Source organism: Talpa europaea (genome assembly GCF_964194135.1).
Source record: "Talpa europaea genome assembly, chromosome: 11".
Taxonomy (NCBI): Eukaryota; Metazoa; Chordata; class Mammalia; order Eulipotyphla; family Talpidae; genus Talpa; species Talpa europaea.
Genome location: NC_140078.1, coordinates 71412795 through 71440236, shown reverse-complemented (window position 1 = coordinate 71440236; position 27442 = coordinate 71412795). Strand labels below are relative to the sequence as shown.

At 53.0% G+C, this 27442-nt stretch overlaps 3 protein-coding genes across 4 annotated transcripts; all 3 read right to left on the bottom strand.

Moving 5' to 3' along the window:
* Positions 1 to 70: 70 nt before the first annotated feature.
* Positions 71 to 8152, bottom strand: UQCRC1 (ubiquinol-cytochrome c reductase core protein 1; the record flags this gene model as incomplete). Its single annotated transcript, XM_084247690.1, has 13 exons — positions 71 to 255; positions 695 to 770; positions 1119 to 1207; positions 1545 to 1630; positions 1741 to 1901; positions 2033 to 2176; positions 2325 to 2440; positions 3320 to 3399; positions 4235 to 4433; positions 4664 to 4793; positions 6589 to 6675; positions 7697 to 7837; positions 8084 to 8152. 13 exons carry the CDS (start codon positions 8150 to 8152, stop codon positions 191 to 193), a joined length of 1443 nt encoding a protein of 480 aa, XP_084103816.1. The 3' UTR covers positions 71 to 190.
* Positions 8153 to 12282: 4130 nt separating this feature from the next.
* TMEM89 (transmembrane protein 89) lies at positions 12283 to 13236 on the bottom strand (the record flags this gene model as incomplete). The annotated part of the gene is made up of 2 exons (XM_084247283.1): positions 12861 to 13236; positions 12283 to 12468 (listed from the first exon to the last, which is right to left on the bottom strand). The coding sequence occupies exons 1-2, from the start codon at positions 13161 to 13163 to the stop codon at positions 12283 to 12285; spliced, it is 489 nt and encodes a 162-aa protein (XP_084103409.1). The 5' UTR covers positions 13164 to 13236.
* A 1638-nt stretch (positions 13237 to 14874) lies between these two features.
* SLC26A6 (solute carrier family 26 member 6) lies at positions 14875 to 24757 on the bottom strand (the record flags this gene model as incomplete). Of its 2 annotated transcripts, XM_084247202.1 has the most annotated exons (21): positions 14875 to 15115; positions 15628 to 15764; positions 16035 to 16089; positions 16272 to 16457; positions 17108 to 17200; positions 17599 to 17697; positions 17782 to 17874; positions 18883 to 18952; positions 19072 to 19178; positions 19259 to 19354; positions 19664 to 19741; positions 19877 to 19990; positions 20196 to 20343; positions 20426 to 20508; positions 20768 to 20920; positions 21030 to 21194; positions 21359 to 21522; positions 22083 to 22193; positions 22410 to 22549; positions 22631 to 22789; positions 24735 to 24757. In XM_084247202.1, 21 exons carry the CDS (start codon positions 24755 to 24757, stop codon positions 15101 to 15103), a joined length of 2289 nt encoding a protein of 762 aa, XP_084103328.1. In that variant the 3' UTR covers positions 14875 to 15100. The 2 variants fall into 2 exon arrangements, with proteins under 2 accessions (XP_084103328.1, XP_084103327.1); XM_084247201.1 differs by lacking the exon at positions 14875 to 15115 and having other exon boundaries at positions 15520 to 15764.
* Positions 24758 to 27442: the final 2685 nt, after the last annotated feature.

Here is a 27442-nt window from a genome sequence, read left to right as displayed (position 1 = left end):
AGAATCCCTGCCACCCCATCCACTGCCCAGTGGACTTCACATCAGTGCGAAGAGATGGACAACACAACTCTCAACACAAAATTTTATTGGTGGTAATCTGCAGCACAGGTTTGAAGAGCCAAAATGGTATGTTTGCAGATGGAGGGACCAGGAACCTGGCTCCGCCCTCTTGCCTGTACAGGCTTCTTGCCTAGAAGCGCAGCCAGAACATGCCACTGCGGATCCGGTTATAGTCTGGAAGCTGCTCAATGGGGCCTGTGGGGATAGGGTGGGGAGTCAGGGTGGGGTACCTGGCCCTTACAGGGACACCTGGCCCCGCGCCGCACCCGGTTTGGAGCTGCCCAGAGCAGCACAAGACAAGGCTTTGAGTAGGAAGAGGGGAGAGAACATTCCCCCAGGGCTGCTGAGCCTGTCCCTTCATGCTCTGGCTCTCAGAGCCCCACCCACACGCGGAGGTGTCCGTTACCTGGCGGGTGTAGGGTATTGATGGAGGCACCTTGGCAGGGAGTCAGGGAGTTGCTGGGACAGGTTTTCTGAGCAAGAACTCCCTGGCAGCCAAGCTACAGGCAGAGCCTCTTGGGGGCCTTAACTTGCTGCTCTTGGTATAGGTTGGGGGAGTGGGGGTGCAGAAGTAAAAGAAGAGCCCAAAGAATGGCCCAAGGAAGACAAAGAGCAGATCTGCTATGTCACTCACCATATCCAGCCACTGCTGGACACTGGTCGTAGAAGTACTTGGAGCAGACCTCACGCACCACACTGGCATCCACTTCCTGCAGGGCAGAGGGTAACTGACTGACAGGTACCTGAGGACCACCTTGGCCAGTCAACACTGTCTCTAGCCAGCTAAGATCCTCCACATGTGCCGTGGAGCTCCCCTCACCCAAAAGGGGAAAGCCGCAGGACACCTCCAGCTGTAGGCTTCCACAGGCCCCACCCATGCCCACAGCTATCAGTGCCTCTGCCCTGCCCTCCAATTATGTCACCCCTGCGCGTGACGGCTGCCTAGGACACCAGCGATGCCTGCAGCAGCTGTCTCCGCTCTGCCAGACCCGAGCTCCCCACCCTCTAGAAGTCCACCAGATCAAGACTCAAGAACTTTTCCCCAGTGCCCATGTTACCGCAATCCGGCTTTCCCACTCGGCCAGGGGGATGCGACGGCCATAGGTCAAGAGACTCCGCCCGATGTCCTCACACACGGGAGTAGTGCCTGCCAGGGCGGAGGTTTTCAGGTCCACCCAGATCAGTCCTGACCACAGGTACACGCAGACCTTCCAGCTATGGGTTGACACGCGTCTAGCTCCGACCCCACGTTGCAACTTCTTCAACAACCTGTTACTGTCACCCCGGGCTGCTGACCTGACTCCCATACACAGCTGTATCTGAAGTTCCAAGACCCTGGAACTTGGGACGGTAGTGAGGTGGGACAGTAGTGGGGTATGGCACGACCTTAAAGCTTCCCTTTCCAAAGCCGGTCAGAAATGGAGGTGACCCTGAGCTGTCACCACCAGATATCCTCACCCCTTCCCACAGGGTGCGGGACTCACCATCCAGATGAGATATCAGGGCATTTCTGAGGATGTTTTTGCCCCGGACCACCTCACTCTCCGTGGCACTGGTACACAGGCGCATCCTAAAGCAGAGTGGTAGTGGGGAGCATGGTGGTAATCACTGAGACAGTGCTGCCTCTACAGCCTCCCACTACCCTGCCCCAAACCCCTACAAATGCCCAAAGGCACTCACCACTGGCCTTGTAGGAAGAACATCATGTCATCGATGCTCATGTTGTCACAGACGAAGTGAGCACCCAGCAACCCAGTCTCTGCATAGCAGATGTTGAAGGTCTGGAAACTCTGGCACAGCTTGTTGGCCACAGAGACTGAAGCCAATGGGCTGGACAGGTGCTGACAGAGGCAAGGGTGGTGAGCACCCACCCTGTCTGCCTTCTACTCCCTGAATCCCACAATATAGGAAACCACAGCCCCAGCACTTTCTCTTTCCTAAAGAAAAGGTCCCACGCCCATCTGACACTCACCTTGCCACCACCATAAGTGCAGTCGTAGTGGCCGATGATGGCATTTGCTACTTGGAGGGCCACATTGTCAGGGTTGGCCCAGCCAGGGCCCTCCACCGCAATGGCCACATGGGCTAAAGGCAGGCCGTCATCACGGTGACGGATCTGAAACAGTACATGCAAGCGTGAGGCAGCAGCCAAGGACCCCTTCCCGACTCCTGAGACATCTCTGGAATCATGAAGACAACCATGGACATGAGGATTTCCCACAGGCCTTGGTTGAGAACATTACCCCTTCCACCAAGCAGCCCACCTCGCTGCCAGTGAAGCGGCACGGAACTGGAGTGGGCACCGCGTCTTCTGCGTAAGTCCCAGAGACGCTGCCGAAGTGCTTCTGGGCGAGGTCTAGTAGCTCTCGGTGCTCCACCCCTGCGCAGACAGACCGCAGGGTTACAGGCCACCCAGAGTCCAAGGCACAGGGTCCAGGGAACCCCATGTCCTGTCTTAGTGGGAGACACCAGAAAGACATGGTATCCGGACAGGGTGAGGGAAAAGGATCCTCCAAACTCTGCCTCAGGCAGGACAGGCATCTCAGGGTTGGCCATCTCCTATCAACTCAGCGACAGGATTCACCTGAGACAGAGTGGGCAGCAGAACAGGCAGATCTACTGAAATACACCGCTGAGGGGAGCAGCAGGCGAGGCAAGAGAGGTCTGCTGCGCCATGGGCTGGGGAATCGAATTTATGCTGCAGTGGCTGGCAACAGCTTGATAGCACTGTTTTTAACTTAAGCCCTGCGCCACCAGGGAGGCCCCCTGTTCCCCCTCTTTAATACAGGCTTCCTTTGGGCTACTCGCCCTTCCAGGCTTTAGGCTTTCTTTGCCAGTGGACAAATCAAATGTACCTCATCACACATCCAACATCTGGTTTGCCCACTGGCAAGGCCATGAGTAACAAGCCAGGGGACTCACAGCTTCCACAAACCTGAATCCTCTCACCAGCCCCCCCGCCCCCGCACCTCTGGCCTACACCCCAGCTCTTGTATCACCCCAGCTCTTGTATGCATAAATAAATCTTTAAAAAAAAAAGATGGGGGAGCAGCATCCCTGTGTGGTCAGTTTTAGTGGAGGAGCAGGGCAGACTCCTACTCCACCTCTAAGAGCATGGGAGAGGTCACTCTCCTCAAAGACAGGGCGGGAAAAGGGCCCCCGGTGGGAAGAACCCACTATGGCCAGAACCCGGAGATCTGGGTCCTGGTAACTAAGGCTGGTGTCCACCCACCCAGTATGAGAGTTTCAAGTTACTCACCTCCAGCCGCTGCCAGCACCATACGAGGGGCCTTGTAATGCCTATTGAGGTACTCGGTCAAGTCTGCACGCGAAAGCTTCCTGCAAGACATAGAGCCAACAGGTCAACGCCTCTCCCAAACCAGTGATTGGGTAACACAAAAGAGGGCTGAAGAGACAAACGGAAAAGATAAGGTTTCTCTGGAGAGGAAGCCCTGGCACGGCCCAGGACCCCTTCCCCATTACTGCCACCACCCTCTGGGGCCCAGAGGACAGCCCTCAGCTGGCTCCACCACATGTCTGACCTCAGAACAAGCTCATAGTTCTAAGGAAGGTGTGAGCTGACACTGTGTGGGGCTCTTAAAGGGCAACATCAGAGCTTGTCCCACCAGAGAGCAAGAAGCCATGCCCAGATGTTCCCCCCGCAGGCTGTCAGGACATGCATAGAAACGTATCCCAAAACAAAACCTAAAATTCAAGTGAACACCAAATAGGCATTAAAAAAAATACTTAGAGGAGCCCTCCTTGCTAGCGCAAGGGGTTAAGTCTCAGCACTGTGAAGCTATCTGCAGCCACTGCAGCACTAGTTCGATACCTGGCCAGAGAGCTAAACACATGGCGCAGCAGACCTCTCCAGTCTTGCCTCCTGCTCCCCTCAGCAATGTTTCAGTTAATCCGCCTGTTCTGTTCCCCACTGTCTCTGGTGAATCCTCTCACCCTCACACCTCTGGCCTACACTCCAACTCTTGTATGCATAAATAAAAATAAATCTTAAAAAAAAAAAAAAAAAAAACTCGAAAGGAACCACATGGCAACATGAACATGTCTCCCACTGTATGAATGAAGAAAATAAACAGCACAGGCAGGCAGTCAGCTGGCAACAAATCTGTGCAGACGTGGCCTGAATGCATTCCACGACAGGCCCAACCAACCTCACCTGACATTGTCACTGGGCCCCTCCACAGCCTGGGCTAGAGGTGTGCCCTGGAACGCCGTGGCATGAAGGTAGTCAAAGACTACATCCCTCATGGATGTGTCATTCTCCTGCAGCTCCCGCAGGATCACATCACGCTCCTTCTCAATCTGTGAGTCTTCCAGGCTGCAATTCTGTACAATGTCAGCCAGGAGTTCCACAGCTAGATGCAAGGACAGGTTTGCGCACCAGGTGAGCCACTGGAGACCAGTAACAAACAGACCAAAATGCCCTGGCCTGACCCCTCCTGTTGCTGTCCACCCCTGGTTGTCCTGCTGAAAGGCCATATTCTAAGGGTAATCCCATTCAGAGCTAAGCCAGGGACTTTTGGGAGCCTGTCATCTGCACCCCTGGAGTCCTACCTCACATTCCTGTCCCTCCCCCAGACCTTACCTTTTGGCAAGTCCTTGGATAGCGCTTTGATATAGTAAGCTGTGTGCTCCCGGGTGCTGTAGGCATTAAGATGGGCCCCCATGCTTTCTACCTCCTTCTCCAAGGCATTGCCAGGACGATTCTTTGTTCCCTAGAACCAGACATTAAAAGGACCAGAGCATCATGGACCAACAGAATGGAGACAGCCAAGGGCTAGGAGGCACAGAAAATCCAGAGCCAAAATCAAGAGATCCCATAACAATCCTACCTTACTAGTACTGCTCTTCCCCTTATTGACCATCATGATCAGGTAAGCCCATATCTGTGTTCAGTGATGCCACCACTATGCACTCTCCTGTGCCATTCATGACTATGTGTATGCTAGTGGCAGCCTCTTTGGGACCCAACTCTAGTCCCATGTGTGCATGTGTGTGTGTGGTTGCCCATGGCATACACACACACACACACACACACACACTGAAACTTACACATACATTTGTGATGCTGCAGTTAGTGACAATGCCCATTTTGCCTCCACTCCCCTGTCTATCCTATATCTCCTCCATTTTTTTTTTTTTATAGAGGCATGTTTTTATTTATTTATTTATTATATTTGTTTGTTTGTTTTGTTTATACATGCACTGGGTACAGTCAGAAGCGCGGGAGGGTGAGAGAATTCACCAGAGCCAGAGCGGGGAGCAGAGCAGGCGGAAGGACCGAAGTACACTGCTGAGGGGAGCAGCGGGTGGCAGGAGAGGTCTGCGCACCATGTGGGATCCTCCTCCGGTGGCCGGGGAGCAGCCGGGGATCGAACCGGCGCCGCAGAGGCCGCGGGCAGCTTCGCAACCCAGCGCTCAACTGCTGCGCCACCGGGGAGGCCCTATCTCCTCCATTTTTCATTCATTAAAAAATACTCAGGGGCTTCTCTGGTGGCACAGGAGTTAAAGTCTCAGCTATCAAGCTATTGCCAGCCACTGTGGCATGAGTTCAATCCCCTACCAGGGAGCTAGCCCACATGGTGCAACAGACCACTCCTGTTTTGTCTCACCCACTGCTCCCCTCTGTAGTGTATTTCAGTCAGTTTGCCTATTCTGCTCCTCTCTCTGTCTCTGGTAAATTCTCTCACACTACCACCCCCACTCCCACCTCTGGCCTAAACCCTAGTTCTTATATGTATAAATAAATAAAAATGAATCTTTAAAAAAAAAAATACTCGAAGGGCCTCCCTGGTGGTACGGGGGTTAAAGACAGTGCTATCAAGCTGTTTGCCAGTCACTGCAGCACAAGTTCGATTCCCTGGCCGCTAGCCAGGGAGGTGACCCACATGGTGCAACAGACCTCTCCTGTCTCACCCGCTGCTCCCTTCAGCAGTGTATTTCAGTAGATCCACCTGTTCTGCTCCCCACTCTGTCTCTGGTGAATCCTCTCACCCTCTGCCCCTCTGGCCTGTACCCCAGTTCTTGTATACATAAATAAATAAATCTTTAAAAAATACTCAAGTCTCTATGCCAACAGGGGCTAACCAAGGAATTACAGTGATGACTGTCCTCACACTTAAGAAAGCTCAGTAGTCACTTCTACCACCAAGAGATGCTCAGGTATTCCAGAGCAGAGTATTTCATAAGTACACACATGGCAAAGTCTGTGGATTCCCTACAATGCTTGTGTGTATCTATGCGTGTTCCGCAATTACACAAAAGGTATGTACACAATACAGTCTGGGACCTCCCTGACAAAAAGTAGGGCTCCAGGGCTCACTTGGGTGGCGCTAGCAGCCTTTTATGGGGGTTCACCAGATAGGTGCTCACTCAGGAGAGGCTAAGCCCATGTGACTTCATCCAGAAATTCCAGTCAGACTTCCCCCCATAACTCAGGAGCCAAATTCTGAGGTTAGGATAAGAGGCAGCCCTGAGTTCAGCAGAGATGTAGGACTTGAGGTGCCTCACCTTGAAAGCCAGATGCTCTACAAAGTAGCCTGCTCCGTTGTCTTTCTCAGTCTCATAACGGCTGCCAACATCAATCCACACTCCCACCTGGACAAGAAACCAACAACAAAGGTAACAAAAGAACCATCCTAGTCCCCACTTACAACCTACCTTGGATGACTCAGCACAAGTCTCAGGCAGGGGCCCCCGGAACCCATGTTGGGAGAGTTGTCTCATCAAGATGATCAGAGACCCAAGTCTTTTAACTTACTATTTGCAATCACAACTGACTTAATATTTTCACATCTACTTTCTAAGAGATGATGACCATAAATCCTTATATAGACATCTATTTTCCATCTAACAGCTTGCAAAGGAAGAGCTTTTTTACAATTCATGGACTCCCTTGATTATAATTGATAGCATTCTTTCTTTGCCCTGGAGCAGAGAGGTGTCTTACAATCTAGAGCATCTTAAAAGTTCATGAAAAACAGTTTTCTCTACAAAGCTTTCTTAACAGGCTTGGGTCAGTTCATACAAATACCATGATATAAGGAAGTTAGTTGCCCATTGCCTTTTGCTGTGTTCAGTAACATGTTATATCACAAGACATTATTTGTTTATCAATAAAACACTTGACTCTGAAATTTGGGTTGGGCGGAAAGGGAAGAATTACTTCTTGAAAATCTCATCCATTCATGTATTTAGTTGTTTTCTATCCTTGAGTCAATTTTGAGGATTTATATTTTTTTGAAAAACCATTCTTTTCACTGGAATCCTCAAATGCATTTCTTCCACAAGTGCATTCCTGTCTACTCAGTTGTCTTTGGACTGTGAAGCTGGCAATCACCTAATGTCTCTCATATGAGCTGCTTAAGAAAAAGCTGGGGAAGAACTTAGCCTCCTGCTGAGCAGGCATCATATGTAAAATGAGTATTGCCTGGAATAAGGGCTGCCCCAAGAAATCAAGGAGTGGCTGGGGTCAGTTGGAGGCTGGAGGGTCAATCCAGCGATGAGTGAGGCGGAGTCTGACAAACCACAGAGGACTTGAGCCCAAGGTCACACCCCGAGAAGGAAAAAACGCCAGGCCCAACATGGAGGCGCCCTCCCGACAGGTGTCCCCACTCACCGTGCAGGTAGGCTGGGAGCTCTGCTCCGAAGCCACTCGCAGCCCATTGTCCAGCAGGCTGACCTGCGTCTCTGGCACGCTCTGGAGGGCCTGGGCGAAGGTGGCGGCGCCCCTCAAGGCAGGAGACCTCAGCAGGGTCGGCTGCTGGAAAGGGGCAGCCAGTACTGAGGACTAGGTCCGGGGGTTCTTCAGCTCCCAGATCTGCAGTGGGATCCCCGTCACCGCCAACAGACCAGTCTCGATTCCCTTTAGTGCCCTGGCGTGACCTTCCCACGGCCCTGACCCCGCCACCTCTCCAAACTCGACCCGCCGCCGCTAACAGCGCACTCCCTATGGATGCCCCGAAGCCCCGCGCCCAGCAACGCTGTGCTCCCGCAGCCATCTCACCGAGCGACGGGTGCTTAGCAACACTCTGGCCCCGGCGCCGGCCGCCCGGCAAACAGCGGAAGCCGCCATCTTCTAGCTTCAGCTAGCCCAAAGCCAGGTCACGCATGCGTAAAGTGGACGCAGCGGCGTCGGAGACGCAGGCGCAGTACCGGATACTTGGCTCTCTTTTGCCTCCTGGCGGAAGCCCGGGATAATCGCTCCCGGCTGTGGCTGGTTCTTCAGTACCAGGGCGCATCAGACCTCTGGATTGTCTGTCCACGCGCGGAGGGCCGTCGAGGTCCTGTTCATCTTCATCAGAGTGCCTGATGTTTTTCGCAAACAGCAGGCGTCTCCGTTCACCACGTGCTCAGAACGTCTTGGGAACACAGCCACAAGGGTAATGGACCTCCTGGGCTAAAGCATCAGCCTGGAATCTGGACTAGGAGGCAACTGATGAAAAATCATGGTTTTCGCGTTTAAAAAATTTGAGTAGGTTCAGATGGTTTACGTGGAAAGAATTTAATAAACAGGTGACCTGGCTTCAAGTTCACTTGCAGCCTCTTGCTTTTACAAAAGGCCTACACCAGTACCTGTTTTTACTCAGGGAATGAAATCCAGAGGATATTTGCTGTTACAACAAAAGTGAAAAATGACATTTCACCCTTTGTGCTAAAAGTGAAAATAGCATTTAGTGATTATTTTGCAGCAGCTATAATAAATTAGTGGGCAGCCCAGCTCCTTCCCTGGAAACTACTTTACACAACCTGTATATCATATTATTCCTGATTTTACTTTATGTTAGTGATTTTAGGTTTTACGTTACTTGGTATGAGTTGGTAGGTTATTGGGGAGGAGTGTCTAGGAACACTAAAATTTTTTCTATTGAATTAATGCTGCTTGATTCTTCATTACTCTGACTTAGGAAAGGTTCATAGGCACACTATTTTTGAATGGTGGGGAAGCCTGTATTGTTAAGAGAAAAGAAACTTCGGAAACTAATTTGTGAAAAGGAGACCTTTTAGGAAACCACACACAATGAATAACTGTCTTCATTTCGGTAAATGACGCCTCCATTAAACCAGTTGCTCAGGCTAAAAATCTAGGTATCTTTCTGGATGTCTTTCTGGACGCCCTCCCGCCCCCTCTCTCGCCAAAACCATTAGCAAATCCTGTTCCAAATAACCTCTAAATTCAGGCACCTATCCCCTCCTTGTCCACCCCCACTGCCACCCTGGGTGAGAAAGGAAGGTCAGTGAGACAACCAGGAAATGTGATGTTGTAGACACACAGGGAAGGATATGTTTCAAGAAGTTTATCAAAAAGGAAATGTCACTAAAAGGTCAAACAGTAGCCATTGAAACAAATTTTGGCAAGAGTTTTCAGTGACTCATTGATCTTTGGGAATTTACTTGCCATATGGAATGAGAGGAAGTCAAAATATCCTTTTCCTCCTAAACTGCCAACTAAATATTAAAAAGCATTTGTCAGGCAGGACTCTTTCTTGATCCACCTCTCTTTATCATCCCCCAGATTCTTTTTTTTTAAAGATTTTTATTTATTTATACAAGAACCAGGGTACAGGCCAGATGCGCAGGAGGGTGAGAGGATTCACTGGAGACAGAGTGGGGAGCAGAACAGGCAGACTGATGAAATACACTGCTGTGGAGAGCAGCGGGCGAGACATGAGCGGTCTGCAGCGACATGTGAGACCCTTGCCGGCCGGCCGGGATCGAACTGCTGCTGCAGAGGCTGCGGACAGCTTCACAGTGCTGCGCTCAACCACCTGTGCCACCATGGGAGGCCCCCCCCAGATTCTTAAAGCTGTAACCAGGTCCATGAGGGCTTCCTGGAAGGGCCCTGACACTCATTTTACTCTTCTCATTCAATATTCATATGACATATTCACCAGTTAATTATTCTAAACTTTTGCTTTAACATTATTTTATTTTTTAATTGTACTAGCATATATATATGTATATATACTCACATATATAGGTACATATATATAAACTTACTATCTTTATTATTTGTACAATTCAGTGGCATTAAATATATTCATAAAATATTTAATCTTTACCACTATTTGCAGACCTTTTTCATTATTTCAGACAGAAATTCTGTACACATTAATTAATAACTTTGTTTCCCCATTTCTCATGTCTCTAATAACCTCTATTTCACTTTCTGTGAATTTGTCTATTTTAGGTTTTTCATTCAAATGAATTTATAGTTTAGCTTTATAGTTGAGCTTTTATATTTGGCTTAACTAAGTCACCCGGTCGGTCATCTGTTGATGGACACAGGTGGGCCAGCCCACCTGTCTGCAGGGTAATCACCTTTTCCATTGTTTTAACCACCACCACCCTCCCTGTCTGTGTCAGGAAGGCGCCAGGGCAGCCCTGGCTAGCCACAGAGCTAGCAAACAGCAGGTGTTCATTAGACCTTGTAGACTGTAGATGTGGACATAAGAACTTCAACCTTCAATGCCCTTTCGTTCAGACTTTGGGAAGTACCCCTGTAGTTTGTCCATAGGATCGAGTATTTTTTGAAAACTTGCAATTTAGTTTAATTGCTTTCAATTAGAACTCTATCCTTTTCTACTCAGACTCCCCTTCACCCCACTTGCCCTCATGTAGGAGAAGTTATGACATTCTGGGGGTCCACCCAAGAGGAAAGTAGGTTTGGGGTGGTCCCAGTCCAGGTTCCTTGGGAAGCAGACTCGAAGAGGGAGCTCAAGGTGTTTACCAGGGTGTCCTTTAAGATCAGAGGTCACCTTAAAGGAGGGAGGGAAGTACAGGGTTGAGCTGAGGGTGAAACTAGCTGTGATGGGTGTCTCTTCAGCTGAGGCAGACCCATCTGCCTCTGCTGTTTTTGTGGCTGGCAGCAGCAGGCCTTCCTTGAAGGGGGCGTCCAGGTAGGACATCTCTGAATCTACTACAGGATCATACTTGGCTTGGGTTCAGGGACATGTTTCTGTGATTTGCTCCACTGCTATGTATGGGTAGCTTATTGTTCCTCTCCTGGTGTGCCTCCAGGAAACTCCTGCCGAGTCAGAGCTCCCAGGGCCCCAAACAGTAGGCCTGCTCAGAAGTGAAAGGTCCTATTGCATCAAGAACCTGTCCCGCAAGTGCCCAGCATTAGAAAAATTGTGAGCCATGGAAGGAAAACAAGGTTTGAAATATGTAAAGCCAGAAACTCATCATGGAAAAGTTTCCCAAATCACATAGCTCCTTTATAAAAGAAAGTTGATAACAGGTTCCCCAATTTGAAAATATTCCAAACCACTCAGTGATACCACTAAAAACAAGTTAGGAGAGTTTTCTGAACTATCAATGCTCAAAACACAATTTCAATCAACTGTATTATAAAACTGAATTATCTTTCTATTCTCTGTACAGAAAGTATTTCCTCTCAAATCACAAAATCCTTATCCTGTGTAGAAATAATCAGAATGAGCAACCAGAAAAATATAGGGGCAAAAGTATTATAGAAATGTGTCAAAGTCACAAATGTTACTTTATGAATTTTGTGCTGTAGCACTTGTGAACTTTTTAATTTGTCATTTGTCATGATTTCCCTTCTCTTTAAAATTCACTTCCATTTCTATTTTTAATTCATAATGTTGTACCCTTTTTCTACAAAAGACCCTAAAAATGCATAGGCCTCAGTACCCACTCAACCTGGATTGCCTGTGGTAGGAGGGAGAAAGGGAGTGAGGGCCCCTTTTGGGAGCATTCAGTCCTCATTTCACTTCCAGCGAAAAGCTAGACACTAGAGCACGTGTGAGACCCCAAAAAGTCAAAAAAAGGTGAGGTCATTATCTGTCCTCCACCCTCAGTTCAGGCAGCCCCAACCTACAGCCCTAGCCAACTCAGCCACATCGTCACCTCCTCTGGGAAGCCCTCCCTGGGTCATCCAACTCTGCTCACTGGTCAAGTCTTTCACCACACTGACCCCGAGGCGCTATATTTGTGACTGAGTTCCTTAGGAAGGAGTGGTCAATTGGTGGGGGCAATGGAGATGTGTGAGCCAGCTTGAGGCCCACCTGCCTGCCTACCCATTGCGGGCACCAAGGCTTCAATAACCATGATGGTTTTAAAGCAGAAAGAAAACATAGGGTCCAGGCAGTGCTGGAGAGACACACAGGCCTGAAATTGGCCCTGAGCCTGAGGCCATCCCCACCCCAGCTGGCCACCAGGCAAAGAGAGGCATATATTGGGTTACCCGTTCTGGGCAGGAGTCCCCTTTATTTGGGTTTGATGCTGGGTGGCTAGGCGCTGCAGGTGGCTCTCGATATGGACCAGGAGGGAATCCAACATGTGCAGGACCCCCAGGAGTCGGGCACGTTCTGAGATCGGGGCCCGCCGTTTCCAGGGTGCACAGGGGTCAGTGGTCGCCTGTGGATGCTGAGGATAGGACCAAGAGGCAGGAGTAAGAGAAGAGGATGGAGGTGTGGAGACAGGCAATAATGAAACTAGAGAAGCGGATGAGAAGGGAGGTTTAGGTTGGTGGAGGATCTCTGAGGACGTAAGTGGTCATGGGGCTCTGGATGAGGAATAGGTTACTAAAAGGGGTAGATGGGGCAGGGTACTGGCCATAGGAAATGGCCAGGGGCTACCTGGTATGGCAGGGGCTACCTGGTATGGGGTATGAGTGGTGAAGGGGTGGGCAGCAGGAGGCCCACAGGGCAGGGGTGGGAGGATGGACAGACTGATGGGGGAGGGTCAGGTGGAGGATGAGTTCACTGGTGATGACTGACAACAGAGACTGTGGGGGGACAGAGCAGTGCTGTGCTCACCTCACCCTTAGTGGCTTGCATACGTCCACGCCGCCGCCGCTGCAGCACTGCCCGGCTGATGAGCAGCATCATGGTGGTGGTGAGTGTGACCCCAGCCACTGGGTAGATGTGCTTCCCCCCTAGGCCCATCCAGTGGGTAGGACATCCCAGGCTGACCCTGCAACCATCCAGGCTATTTGGCTGACACCCCCAGGGCTGCAAGTCCAGCCCCACCTGGTACCACAGGGGCCGTGACCAGCCATGGGTGGGGGCAGCCATCCCCAGCAGGAGCAGCAATGGCAGGAAGGACGGTGCTTGCGGCATGGCTACGGCAAGTGCCAGCTGGACCGGAACCTGGGCGCTTGGCAACAGGCAAACGCCCCTCCCCCCTCCCCCAGGGCCAGGTCAGCTCTGAGGCAGCAGGTTCCAGCTCTGCTCATGACCTTTCATGAGGGCTAGCCTGACCAGAGAACATGGAGTGAGCTGGGTTTCTAGGGTCAGGAAAGATGGCAGCCTTGGGGTCTGGATCATCCTCCTAACCATCCCCCCTCCCTCCTCGTTATCTAACAATCCCTAAAATTCTAACACACACACACACACACACGCGCACGCACGTACCCTGGGACTGTGTCCTCACACTGGCAATGGCCGCACCACTCCAGGCTGACCAAGCAGAGTGCAGATCTGCTCACTGGCCTCCTACACCAGTCTCACCCCCACATTCCACATAGCAGCAGAGTGAGTCATCAAAATCGGGACCCTCAAACCCAACCTGAAGACTCACCCTGGCCTGTGAGGTTCTGAGTTTTTGTCATCCCTCCTACACCCGCAGGCCGCCATGGTGTGGACTCCACTCCTACAATAAAGACGCCTTCCATGGCTGGAGTTTCAAATTTGTCACCTGCACCTGCGCCTTCCTGCCATCTTGGGATTACAGTCCACCCACCTCCCCTTCTGTGACCCTGTTTCTTTCTCTAAAGCATTTCTATCTAATTTCTTGGTCGAGGTCTCCTTTCACTCTAGCAGATAAGCTTGATTTAGTCAATATTTACCAAGCACCACCACAAGCCAGACACCGCTCCTGGTACCAGAACATGAAGTGACTGAGTAGACAAAAGCCCTAACTTCCTGGGCTGAGCTTCTGGGGGGTGAAGGGGAGCTGATGATTTACAAGCACAGTGTGGGGCGCGGACAGTGGCCATGACAAAAACAGAGCTGGCGCCACTCTGTCCCCTTGCTCTGCACAGCCTGGTCAGTACATGCCTGGTGAGCAGTGAAGCTCACCAGTTTTGAGCCGGTGACATGGACCCAGCATTTTCGCACACTCTGTGGCATGTGCTCATTCTATACTCACTGACTAACCCATGAGGTGGGTACAATTACCACCGTGCTCTACTGGTGAGAACCAAGCTGAGGTTCCAAAAGATTCTAGCCAACCCCCACCCCAGTTACTCAGAGCATCAGTGGGCTGGAGGGGATCACTGCTGCCCAGATGCTGGCATTTTATGGCAGAAAACACCATGTGCTTGGCCACCAGTGAACTACAAAGTCCAAGTGATCTAATTACACAGACAGACATTTTCCCAAGTAAATCAATCAGGCACATTCCAAATCTAAACACAGCCCAGCTTTACCTGTGAACACCTGTGCTAACTCAATATTGAATCTAAACCTTCCAGGAGCTGCCCAGGGGCACCTGCCCTGCCCTGTACCCTATGGGGATCATTCTTGAGAAGCCACTCAGATTCTACCTGCTATACAGTTGAGGACAGAGATACCAGGGGCTGTGTGACTTGGAGAAACTTGAACCTAGATGCCCATGCTCTGAACCTGGTGCCCCGCCTCTCCCCCCTGTACTGTGCTCTTTCTGCCTGACTTTGCCCTCCCCAACTTCCTCCCAACTTCTGACTCCAGTCCCCATTACGCATAAATAAGGGTCAGGAGCCAGGGTTATAGACCACCCCAGCCCTACTGGGTCCCCATCAAGCCATAGCAGAGCCTGGTGTTGACAAACAAATCTTTATTCCTGAGGCTGAAAACAGGTGTCCTTCCCCAACCTGGTCAGTGCTAGGCTGACTCCACTACCCCAACACGGCTAGAGCACTGAACTTGGAGTCCCAGGACCTCCATCCCTGAGGGGTGTGTGTGTGTGTAGGGGACTCCTGAGTGGCATATGGAGGCAGCCCAAGGGTGGGAGGTTCTCAATGATGATCCCTTTCAACCTTCAGAGGCACGCAGTCTCAGGCACAGTGGCAGCATGGTCAGAGTTTGGTAGCCTGAGTGAGCAGAGGAGGAGAGGCTCTAGTCAGTTTCCAAATGGCACATATACACCCTGACCCCCAGCAGTTTCACCTAAAGGTAGAGGTACAGGGCCTTCTTGGTGGCACAAGGGGTTAAATCACTGCACTATGAAGCTATTGGCAGTCACTGCAGCACGAGTTTGATCCCCGGCCAGGGAGCTACCCACACGGCGCAGCAGACCTCGCCTGTCTGGCCCACTGATCCCCTCAGCAGTGTATTTCAGTCAGTCTGCCTGTTCTGTTCCCCGCTCTGTCTCTGGTGAATCCTCTCCCCTCCCCCCGCCCCCACACCTCTGGCCTGTACCCCAGTTCTTGTATGCATAAATAATAAATAAATCTTTAAAAATAATAATTAAAGAAAATAAAGGTAGAGGTACAAAACAATGGGGCCACTGGGGGCAGAGCCATCCAGGAAGGGTAGACCTCCAGGAGTTAGGGTCAGGATGGGCCAATCAATAAAGAGCTCCGAGGGGCAGAGGGCAGCTCACCAAAGCATGGTCCATGGAGCTGGACCTCGGGTGTTGGAGGGCAAAGACGACAGCGTCATGGACAGAGGCAAAGAGATGTTGCTTAGTGATGGAGGCATCGAAGAAGTGCCCAGCCTCAAGCTGGGAAACCACAGGACCTGTTGGCAAGTAGGTCTCCCTTAATTTGCAGAACCACCAGGGACCCCAAACCTCAGCCACCAGCAGAATGCCCTGACCTGTGTCGCTCTTAACCTCCACCCCTAAGGCTGCAGCCAAAACCCCCTAGTCACACTTGACCCTTGACCCCGGCCTCCCAGGACACCTCTTCACCAGAGAAAGACCTCTTCGTTGTGCTGCCTAGCAGACTCCTTGGCAGTAAGAGCCTCACCCTCTTCCCGGACCCCTCCTGCTGTCCCCACCCCAGATACCGTTGCAGGCTGCCATGTACACCTCCACTTCTATCTCCCGGAAGTCGTGGAAAATCTGCAGCAGAAAAGGGGGCCTGACTCAAAGGAAGGCTCAGAGGCTCCAAGGGGGAGCTCAGGTAAGCTAGAAGTAGTTTAGAGGGGGAGCGCAAAGGTTGTGGGGGACTAGGACTCAGGGTCAGGACGGAGGCATGAGAGGCCTCGTTCTGGCCTCTTCTTAGGGGTACTCCAGTCCCTTACATTCTTTAGGCTCTTGAGGCACACAGTGTCCACGAAGGAGAGAGTGCTCATGTCCAGGATGAGGCTGTGAAAATCTGGCTGAGTCAGACCCAGGGCCTTCAGTGTGGACTTATCTGGGGCCTTGGCATCTTCTTGATCAAGGGCTGCTGTTTTAGTATCCTCTAGCTCATTCCCCACACTTAGATCCTAGGGAACCAGACACAGTGCAAAGGCATGAAGGCAGGGCACAATCACAGACATACAGGACATAAAGGTCAGGCATGGGAACATGCATGTAAACACCCATATGTATGGGGCCGGGGACAGATGAAGGCACAGCACAGGGAGCCTCCTGCACACATGGGACATGCAGGGAGGATACGCAGACTCAGGAGCACACAGACACATAAGCTGCTCTGTGACCTCCTGGGAGCCATGCTTCTTCAGCCAGGGTGGAGTGGGCAGGGGCCCAGGCGCAGCCAGAAGACACATGCACAAATGCGCCCACACATACATCTTGGCACCCAGCCTGCGTCTCTTGACCCCTTTAATCCCATTTCCCCCCATACAGCTAATCCCTCCCCTCTATCTGAGCACACACTGAGGGCTGTGACAGAATCTACACATTCAAGGTCTTCATCTAGGCCTCAGACGAAATGAGAGCCACAGCAGAATTCTATGGCATTTCACTAGAGATCTCCCCACAGATCATCTGAACCATCACCCCATTCCTGTTGCCACTGGGACAACAACTTTGAACCCACAACTGGCAGACCCATGGTTTTCCTCATGGGACACGTGTGGGCACCAACATCTCTGCAGCTCATGGCTGGTTTCTCTCCCACCTCCAGCCTCACCTTGACATTGGAGTCCTCCACACTGTTGCTCTCAATGTCTCTGTCCCTCGTGTTGACATTGGTAGAAACGGAAGTGCCCGTTGAGGAAGCAGCCTAGGCCGGAAAGAGGGGGAACAGGAAGAGCTGTCCCAGCTGTCACATGACAGCCACGCCAACAGGCCTGGTGTCATCCCCCTCCCAGAGCTCTGCGCAGGAATCAAAGCTTGGGATCCAGGGCATCGAGGCTGAAGGTTATGGGGGTTTGACCAGTTCTAGGAAGAGCATAAAGGGAAGGGGGCTGTGAAGGTTCACACTGTCACTGGCTCAGGAGGTGGGAGAAAAACAGCACCGCCTAGCAGAGAGCCCGGACATGCTGGGGAACAAAGCAGGGCTGCGGCAGGCATCCAGGAGAAAGGCAGATGGATGAAGGAGGGAGCCCGTCGGGCTGGGAGGAAGGCCGAGTGGGGTCAGTAGGACAGGGGCAGGCGACTCTCGGGCAAAGGAGCCCCTACCTGTTTCTGGACTTTCTTCTTCTGTCGTTTCAGTTTTAGCTCCTGCTTCTTGAGCAGCTTCTTCTTCCGGGAGATGAGGTGGTCAACGTCCACACCGCACTGGAGTAAAAGTCAAGAAGGGGATGTGGACACTGGGTAGGTGAGGGCCCCTCTGACACTCACCCTGAGAACACCATGCCTCACCCTCTGCTTCAGGGCATCACTGTAGAGCTCAGCATTGGCAAAGTACAAGGTGGCTGAGGAGCGGAAGATCTTCACTCCCGGGACCTCTTTGGCCTGGGGATAGGACAGGATTAGGGCTGACTGAGCTCTCCTCTCTTCTGGCTACATCCTGGCTGTTCTCTCTCTTTCCTGCCTCCTGTGTACCCCAGTGCCTGTCACTGCCTGGCCCTCTGCTCCCAGACAGCAGTCCCAGCCCATGGTCCTCCCAACAGCTGGGCCACAGACCTGGCAGTGTCATCCCAACTTGTCCTGCAACCTCACCCCTGCCTGGGGCTCCATCAGGCCTGTCAGGGCTTCTTCTAGGGACATGGAACTCTTCCTTCCCCATCTCTCCTGCCCCTCTGCCACCTCCCACGCCAGGGTTTACAGGCTCTTAGGCCTCTTCTTGGGTCTCCAGCCCCTGCCCTGTGGCCTGTCTTCAGAATGCAGATAGAAACCGCCTATGCTGCCATCCCACCCGAGCCTTCCCCGGCTCCCACTCCACTCAGGACACAGCCTAAGTCTCTGCATGAGGTGTCCCCGACTCCCTCCCTTTCCATACAGCTGAGCTGTTCCCCTCAAGCCCTTCCCTCACTTGAATCTACTGTGCTCAGCTTTCAAGGCCCTCAATGTCAAGGAAAATGGGCTTGTTTTATCCCAGAGCCCCCACCGATGTTCCTGGCACTCAGCATGACACTTCTCAGGAGGTAAATGAGCAATTAGGGATCAGTAACTCCTCTGATTGGATCTGTGAACAGCCTCCCCTATATCCTGGTGCCCCCAGATCCTAGCCCCATGGTACTCCTGACCCAGGCTGTACTACAGGATGGGGCTTTTATAGGTGGCTCTAAGACTGACCCTCTCCCCTACCCCAGGTCCATTTCTGTCCACTCTTCCTCTGTCCCTTTCTAGCCCCTCAACACTGAGTGGGTCAGAGACCCAAATTCCTGCCTTGAAATTCCAATAACCAAAGTACCCTCAGCACTCAGTGTCTTTGGCAGGGGTGGAGGTGACTGACAAAGGCCCATTATGCCTCTGTCCCACCCATCTACGTCTTCCTCCTGCTTAGCTTCAGCTACTCACCTCTGAGTACTCTGCCATGTCTATGTAAATATCTGTGTCTGGCACCTGCCCCAGGACAGAGTAGCGAGGCCTGTGAAGAAGTGAGTATGAAAAGAGGGCCATATGGAGAGGGAGCAATGAGGGGGCACTAAGGAGTCTGGGAAAGCTGGGGATGTGGCAGCAATGGGCAAACCAAAAAGGACGACTCACAGCTGTGTGCGGACCACCACGAGCAGCAGGGAGAAGCCCACTGCAACTCCCAGGCCGAAGTCCAGGTCGAGCAGGACGGTGGCCACAAAGGTTACCAGCCAGATGAGCTGAAAACAGAAGGGCAGAGGTCAACAGGGCTTACAGGGACCACTGGGGATGAAGGCCCCTGGATTCCCCAGTCTCTCACCAGATCCACTCGATTTGCCTTCCAGAGGGTGCATATGTCGTTGAACTGCTTCATCATGCCTTTCAGGTTCACAATGATGACAGCTGCCAGGACTGACTGGGGTGAGGGGGTGTGTTACCAGGCTAAAAGATGCCTGGATGCTGACAACCCTGACCACCTGTGTGTGAGTGACCCAAGCACCTGGACAAAACCCCAACCAATGCAAACCATCCATCCCTGAAGCTGACAACTTGGGTCTAACGCGAAAGGTTGTAACTTCTGACCCTTGGCTCTAGATCTCACCCAGAGAGCTCAGAGAAGGCATGACCTCCTATCCCTGTCTCCCACTTGGGACCCGACTGACAGATCTAAGGCCCTAGCCTGTCCAAGGCCCTGAAACCTGGCTGGGTGGGAGTGGGGGCTCACCTTGGGTAGGTCCTGGAAGAGTTCTCCAAGTTTGAGGATGATAATGAGGATGACGAGGGAGGAGATGGCTCCAGCCACCTATGGCATGAGAGTGAGCAGGGGATGGGAGTAAGCAGGGGTGTGAAAGGAATCAGGGAAGAGAACGGGGGATGGGACCACCCAAAATAGTATGTGTACACACAGCTGCACACCCATGCCCACCCCTGAGCCCACCTGTGTGTTGCCCCCGGTGGTCTCCTGTACCAGACTCCGAGACATAGAGCAACTGATAGGGAAGCACTGGAAGATGCCCCCGATGAAGTTACTGAGGCCAAGGGCCACCAGCTCCTGGCAAAGGGGAGTACAGGTATGAGCGGGCTTCACTTGCAGTGCCTGGCCACCGCCCCGCTCAGCTAGGCTTTTGCATCTCCAACCCTCATCCACACTCAATAACTCCCAAAGACTTGGCTGCTGCGCCAAATACCCTGCTCGTCCTCCCTCAGCCCCCCACAGTTCCTGGGATCTCTGTGTCCCACATCCCATTCCCCCAGACCTGGTTGCTGTCCACCCGGTAGCCATGCCTCAGAGCGAAGATCTTCCCCAGCGAGATGGCGATGGCGAACCCGACCACGGCGATGGCGAAGGCATTGCCCACGAGCTTTGCGAACAGCTGGGGGTTGGGAGCCACTGGAGGTACCAGCCTGTGAGGGGCATTTGTGAGGCCAGGGGAAGCACTGACTTTGCCATCCAACCCTCCCTGATGTGACAGGAGCTGAGGCTCACCCCGCGGGGATGGTGCCCACGACATCCACCCCGAATCTTTGCTTCAGGCCCACACCGTAGGAGATGCCTGTGGCCCCGATGAGCTGCAGGAAGAGGACAGCATCAGGAGGGTGGGTAGAGCTCTCTGGGAGGGTAGGAGACAGGCACCACCATTTTGGAAAAGGAGAAATGTTTTTCTCAGGGGCAGGAAGATACCAACACGGGGATATTCTGCTGCACTCCTCCCAGCCCCCAGGAACTCTACTCCAGTGCCCACTCATTAGCCCTCAAATATGGGGGATGCCCACATGGCAGGGATATATCCTCATTTGCCCTTTTCCCCTGCTCCCCCAGAATCCGAACCGTGAGCAGTTCCCCAGGGATTGGCATGGGCAGATACCGCTGCAGCTTGTCATTCAACAGTTTCACCAGCACAAGCACCACCCCGGCCACAACACAGGTGACCACTGTGCCGGGCACGGTGTAGGGCAGCTTCCAGCAGACCTCCAGCACTGTCTGAGGGGAGGCAGGATCACAGCCAGCATTCAAGGTCACAGGCATACCCACTTGTCCCTCCTCCCACTCAGCCCTTCTCCCACCCATCCATCCTCCGCTTCTCACTCACATAGATGAGGGACAGTGGCCCAGAGCGGCTGCTCACATGAACTCCAAACACGTACTTGAGCTGGGAGACTAAGACCTGCACAGACGCGGCTGTGGTATAGCCACGGACCAGGGGCTCTGACAGATAGGTGACCACAAAGCCAAAGTGGACCAGGCCCAGTCCCACCTGTAGGGTAACCAGGGGGCAGTCAGGGTAGCTGGAGTAGAGCCCAGGGCAGGTGGGATCAGAGGGAGATGAGTGACTAGCAGGAAGAAGATGGTCAGGCACTCAGTGGAACTGGCAGATGGGGTGAGGGTAGGGTGGGCAATGTTGGTGTGGGGGGCACAAACCTGGAAGAGGCCAACCAGGACACTGAGTGTGGAGGCCAGCTCCACCCGCGCAGCATCTCTGGCTGTCTCATTAACTGTGGAGTTCACAGGCTCCAGGAAGGCCTCATCAGGAGCCAGGGATTCGGTCACACTACCCACCATCACGGACATGATAGCAAAGGTCCCTGCATGGATAGAGCAAGTCTGAAGGGGAGAGGACACTGCTCTGTCCTGGAGCTCTAGCCTTAAGGGAGAGATCACGAGATAGCCAGTTCTAGACAAATATCCTCAAGGTATTCTATGCAAATAATGGCAGTGCTGGCAGTCAGGTTTGAACCTGGAGTTCAAAGGCTCTGGAGGGTGGCTAGAAATGTTGGCCCCACATCATGTGCCCTCCCCTGCCTATGCCTATTGCCTTAGGATTACGTCCTTTGCAAAGGCAGAACAAGAAAGAGGGTGTGGTCTGCCTCAGGCTGGTCAGGTCTCTACAAGCTCTGGGCCCAGAGTTGCTTCACCCACCCTTATCCTCCTAGAGCCAGAGCCAGGGCCTCTATGGACGCTGAATCTGTAATAATCAGAGGCCTAGTACTACCTGAGATGTCCCAAGCACCAGTCTCCCACCAATCCATAGCATAGCATACCCTGAGGATATTTGTCTGAAGGAGGTTTGCACAGCACCCCCTCACCCTGTCCTCCATGGGGGATATAGGCATCTTCCTGCAAGGCTGGGCTTCACTCCACTCACCCACAGAGATGTGCCGGGAAGTACCAAACAGGAAATAGATAAAGACAGGGTAGAAGGAGCTGTAGAGGCCGAACACAGGGGGCAGTCCAGCCAGGAGGGCATAGGCCAGACCTGAAGGTAGAAATGTAGTGCTGTAGTTATGAAGGCAAAACCTTGAAAGGATGAGGGAATCCCAGCCCTAAGGCCATGTTCTTAGGAGCAGAGGGCATGGCTTCAGGATTGGATGTCACAGACCACAGGGTTTCCAGGCCAGTGGTAACTCACTTGAAAGGCGAGGGTCCTCACCTTAGGGGTGAGGCTATAGTCTCTTGGTCAGAGGTAGCTCACCCTGTGGTAACTGCATAATTGCCACACTGAGGCCAGACAAAATGTCACCCAGAAGCCAATCACGCACAGGATACCGGGGTAGCCAGGCCAAAACTGGGAGGTGCTGGAGCAGAAGGGCTTTGGCTCGAGCACGAGAACACCTGGAGACATAAAAGTGTCAGGTCCAGGGCCTACTAAAGTCCTCCAGTGCCCCTACCCTCCCACTGCCACCTCAGCCTTACTGGAACCAGGTTCGCCACTGGTGGGTACCAGTCACTGAGCCCCAGTGCCCCAGCTCCTCCAGCTGTTCCTGGTTCAGCAGAGGCCGCTCTACATGGTATTCTCGCTTCCTCAGTTCCATTGCCTGCGTTGTGGACAGCAGTGCTTGTGTGTCCCTCGGTCTGGGGTGGGGAAACCACAAAGACACAGTGAGGATACCCCTGGCCAAGCTCCCCCACACACCTCAACCTGGGACCAATCACCCACCTGACTTTTCTAGGCCTCAAGGCCTAGGTAGATCCAGGCCCCAGTCTGTTGCTGTAGGTCTCATACTCAGGCAAGGGCTGTTACCTGAACTTTGACTGGTAGAAGTCTTTCGTTGGGCCAAAGTCCCAGCAAGACAGCAGGATGAGCACAAGTAACACTTTCAGCCCAGGTGTGGCTGCCCAGCCCTGAACGTTCTATCAGTCCAGATCTCAGGGTGACTGCCCCTCCCAGACCCCTCCTTCCAGTCTCTTGCTCTCAGTACTTTCTGTCTTGTCCCTGAGTCCTTATTCAGCTACCCATAAACCCTGAGATCACCCTCAAGGAGAGAATCGAGCAAACCAGGGGTTCATTTCTTCAGGCAAGCCCCTCTTCTGATGAGACCCTCCTGTCTATGGGAAGTAAAATGTTGGTGCTAAGAATGTCCCTCAGGGTTCAGGCTGTTGACAAGCTCAGGACTAATCTGGGAACACCAGGGACTGGCTCCCACTTGGAGGAGAAAATGGGTATCATCTGGAGGGAGAGGTTCCTCCCTAGAAATGGAAGCTTTCAAATGAAGTGGGAGAAGTTCTTACCTAGGAATAGATGGGGGCAGGGACCTCATTTAGGGGGGAACTCCCACCTGACAGGAAAGTTTCACCAGCCAAGTTCTGACCTAGAGGGTATCTCGCAACTGCCCAGAGACTCTCACCTGAAGAAAGGGAAAGTTCTCCTCTGGAAATAGTCGATCTACTGGCAGAGTTCTTACCTTGGGGGAAACTGTCCTGGAAATAAATCTCATCTGGGAATAGGAGCTCTCAGAGTTGGAGCTCTTACTTAAAAGGGAAGCTGCACCTGCTGGGAAAGTTTTCACCAGCCAGGAAAGTTCTGGTCTGTGAGAAGCTACAGGGTACTCTCACCTAAGAAAGTTCTGACCTGGGGGTCGTTTCCACCTGGAATAGAAGAACCTCTCACCTGGGAACCTGGTAGTCTGAGAGAGAGTCTGAGAGAGGCAGAGTGATCTTACCTGGGGAAAGCGCTCCCCTGCTGGGGAAGCTTTCACCGCTCGGCTCGCTCGGACAATTCAGATCTATGAGACTCTCTGACCTAGGGTGGGGGATCTCCCCTGGAAGGTAGAAACTCACCTGAGAAGGGCCTCTAACCTGGATGTCCCGGTTGGAAGAGGGAGTGGACTGGGTGCGAGGAAGATCCTCAGAGACTCTTGGCATCACTGTCTCACCGAGACCTTTGAGGCCCCTTGCCCCTCCTCCTTGAGTCACCCAGGACCTTCTTAAAGGGCGCCTACCCAGCTCCCCCTCGCAGAACACACGCTTGGGGGCGGGGCCTAGACTCTTGGCCCCTCCCTCTGGGGGAGGCAAAAGGACCAGAAGGGCGGGCGCGCTTATTCCCGGATCAGTTGTACCGCAGGGCAGACTCAGGCCTTCGCTATGGATCCTGGTGCAGCGACCTCTCGGCCACAGCGCGCCCCATCCGTGCACTCCTTGACCAGGGCTCCTCCGTGCACGTCCGCCTCCCTGCGACCCCGGCTAACCCTCCGGCAGCGCTCCAGCGGCTTTTCGCTCAGCCCCCGGGAGCCGGCGACCTCCCCCATCCCTGCTGCAGTGGAGCAGCCGCCTGCAGAAAATCGGCAAAGCGGTAAAAAGCGAGACGTTACGGGCGGGAAAAGCCTGCCCGGGGCTGGCGGCATCCCTCTAGAGCGAACCCTGGGCCGACGCCACGGGCGGCCCGCGCCTCGTGGACACGCAGGCGGACACGCAGGCGGACGGGCACGCGGACACGCACGCGACACGCACGCGGGCACGCACGCGACACGCCGCGGCACGCACGCGCACATGGGGAACCCGCGCCGAGCTCTGCACTCACCCCGACGCTTCGGAGAGCCCCATGGCTGGCCCGTTGCTCCGGGGCGGCGGCCGCGCCCGAGACCCAGGGGCGGCTGCTGCGTGCCGGAAGGCGGGGCTAGGAGAGGAACCTGGCCTGAGGCGCGCTCTCAAGGGCCAATCCCCAGTCAGGACGGGTAAGGCTCGGGCCAATCAGCACGGCGGGGCGGGGCCCAAGTGTGCTCTCCGGGCGGAGCGAACCCCGGGAGGAAGACGAAACTCTTTCCTCCCCCGGCGCCCGGCGCCTCCCGCTAATCCCCCTGGAGCCTGGTGCAACTGCACGGAACGCAGGCTGCACGGACCCGCTTGGGGCTGGCCTTAGCCGCGCCCCCAGTCCTGTGAGTAGGAGGGAGCTGATCTCGCGTCGGCTTCTCCGGAAAGGAGAGGAGGAAACCCCCGAGCGGGCGGGGTGCCTGGGGTCTTGTGGTAATCTGGGACTTAGCTGTGGGTGGGGTATCCGAGTCGAGAACCGCTCGTGCGTCTGAGGCACTACCCACAGGCTTTCCCCTGAGAGCAAGCATGTCTTTGTCTTTGAACCGAAGGTCCCCAAGGCCTGCCTTCAACTCTGGACACCCAAACCCGAAGTTAAGCGGATGTGCCCCTTCCCCATACTAGGGAGCACGCCAGATTTCTCCCCCAGGCTGGATAGGTAAGAGGTGTCCTTGCCTGAGAAGTCACTGCTAACCCCTTCTGAGGGGTTAGCTGGGACAGTTCCTGGGACCGATTTGACCCCTGGTCTGGGAAAAGGCCAGGTCAGGGTTCAGGCCCTGAGGACTTAGGAAGTCAGCATGCTGCTGCTTTAACGAGGGAGGGGGGTTTCCCTGGGTACCTGACTCCCACTACCTGTGCTCATATTGCAATTCCCAATCACAAGGAAAAGGGTCAGAATTCAGGGTGAAAGACATGGGAACTTGTCCCAAATATCCTGATGAAATAGGCTAAAAATAGCTGAATATTCTTGGGGTTAGGGGGAAGAGCTCAGATTTCTCCCAAAGGTCAGCCTGGCCTGAATCACTCATAGCCACCAACCTATACCAGCCCCCACCCCAAACAGAAATAAGCAATAACCATTTTCTATAGAAGTTTATTCCCAAAACAGAGCGCGGCTTCACGGAACAATTTACACAGACAGGAAAAGGGGCCACTAGGCTGGAGGAGGGGGGACCCCCAGAGAGAACATCTATAGAACCTAGGACATAGCAAGGACAATCCCCTCTTCCCACACAGATCCTTAACCCTTCAAGGGTTGGGATCATTATGGGTAAGTAGAGCTGGGGTCCTGGCCGGTGGGATTTGGCACCAGTCAGAAAAGTAGAATTTTTAATCTCCTTGGAAACTGCCTCCCAAGAGTATGCATGGGAAAGGAAGTGGCTACATTAACATCCTCCCTTCCCCAACACACACATAAAACCCTGCTCAACCACTGTTCCCAGTAGTAAGAGGATGTCTGCTCTCAAGGCTTTCTGGGTGTGCTGTTCAACAGGGGACTCAGTGCTGACCTTTGGCCTAGGAGAGCTAGGGGCTAAAAACCCACTCAAGATGACCAGGTCCAGAGTTCTCACAGGTGGGTTTCCAAGCCCCTCTCCCACTTTATATTTCACTAGTAAACAAAGGGGGGGAAACATTCTTAACTGTAAACAAAGTATAAAAGTTCTAAGTTGTAAACCAAGTTTTAAAATGCTTTAAATTGACCTGTAAACAAAGTAACACAAAAAGTCCCCAATTCTGGACATCAGACAAAGTAATAAAAGTGAGAGTTTTGTGAATAGGGTCCTAACAGTCACTTTTCCCTTCAGGAGGGAATAAAGTAGGGGTGGGAGTGAGTCACTTCCTACAGCCCAGGTGCCCACAGCCAGGGAGGAGGTTCCTGTAAACATGGGAGGCAGTGGCACCTACATTCTGCGTCTTTAATTCCCTTCTTTCTGCTTCCTTTGCTCAGCTTCCTATCCTACCCTTCAGAATAAATTCTAGCAGGGGGCAGTGTCAAGGAATCAAATGGCACCACAGACAACTTCTGCTCACAGCAGGGCCAGGGATGCCAAGTGATCCCAACACATACCCTCGCAGGAATGTCTGAATAGAGGCCTGCACCCCTCCCCATGGGAGAAAGGGAAGCCTTGCTCTGTAAACATGACATCTGCTGCTCCACCAGCACCCCACAGCATCAGTCCTAGGTTATAAGGCAGTAAGTGGCAGGGACTCCACATAATAAACACACACATCCACGGGGAGGGGTGGCATGAGCAAGCCCCTGTGAGGCGGTCAGAGGACCCCTGTTTCCAAGACCAATGCCCAGCCCCAGAAGTTTGGCCCTTGGGGCATCCAAGAAAAAGCAAAGATCAATTCTGCACTTTGGATCCTGACAATATTCAGGTCAATGATGGGGGGTGGAGGGATTTGCCCCTCCTTTCTGATCCACCCCAGCGTGATGTGAGACAAAAAATATGGTTTGCCAGGGACCCAAAGGGGCCAAACTGCATCTTTCTCCCTCTGTTCCCCTCCCCCTCCCAGCCCAGCCTCAGAACCCCGGGAGACAGAAAAGCTGAAAAATAACATAAGCATATCTCTCTGGTTACAAAGGTACAAAAGGTATAAAAGTCCTCCCCTCAGTTGCCTGCCCTGCATCTGCTACACGCATGCTCACATGCTCACAGACAAGCATGGAACCTCAGAGCTGCAGCAACAGGGAGA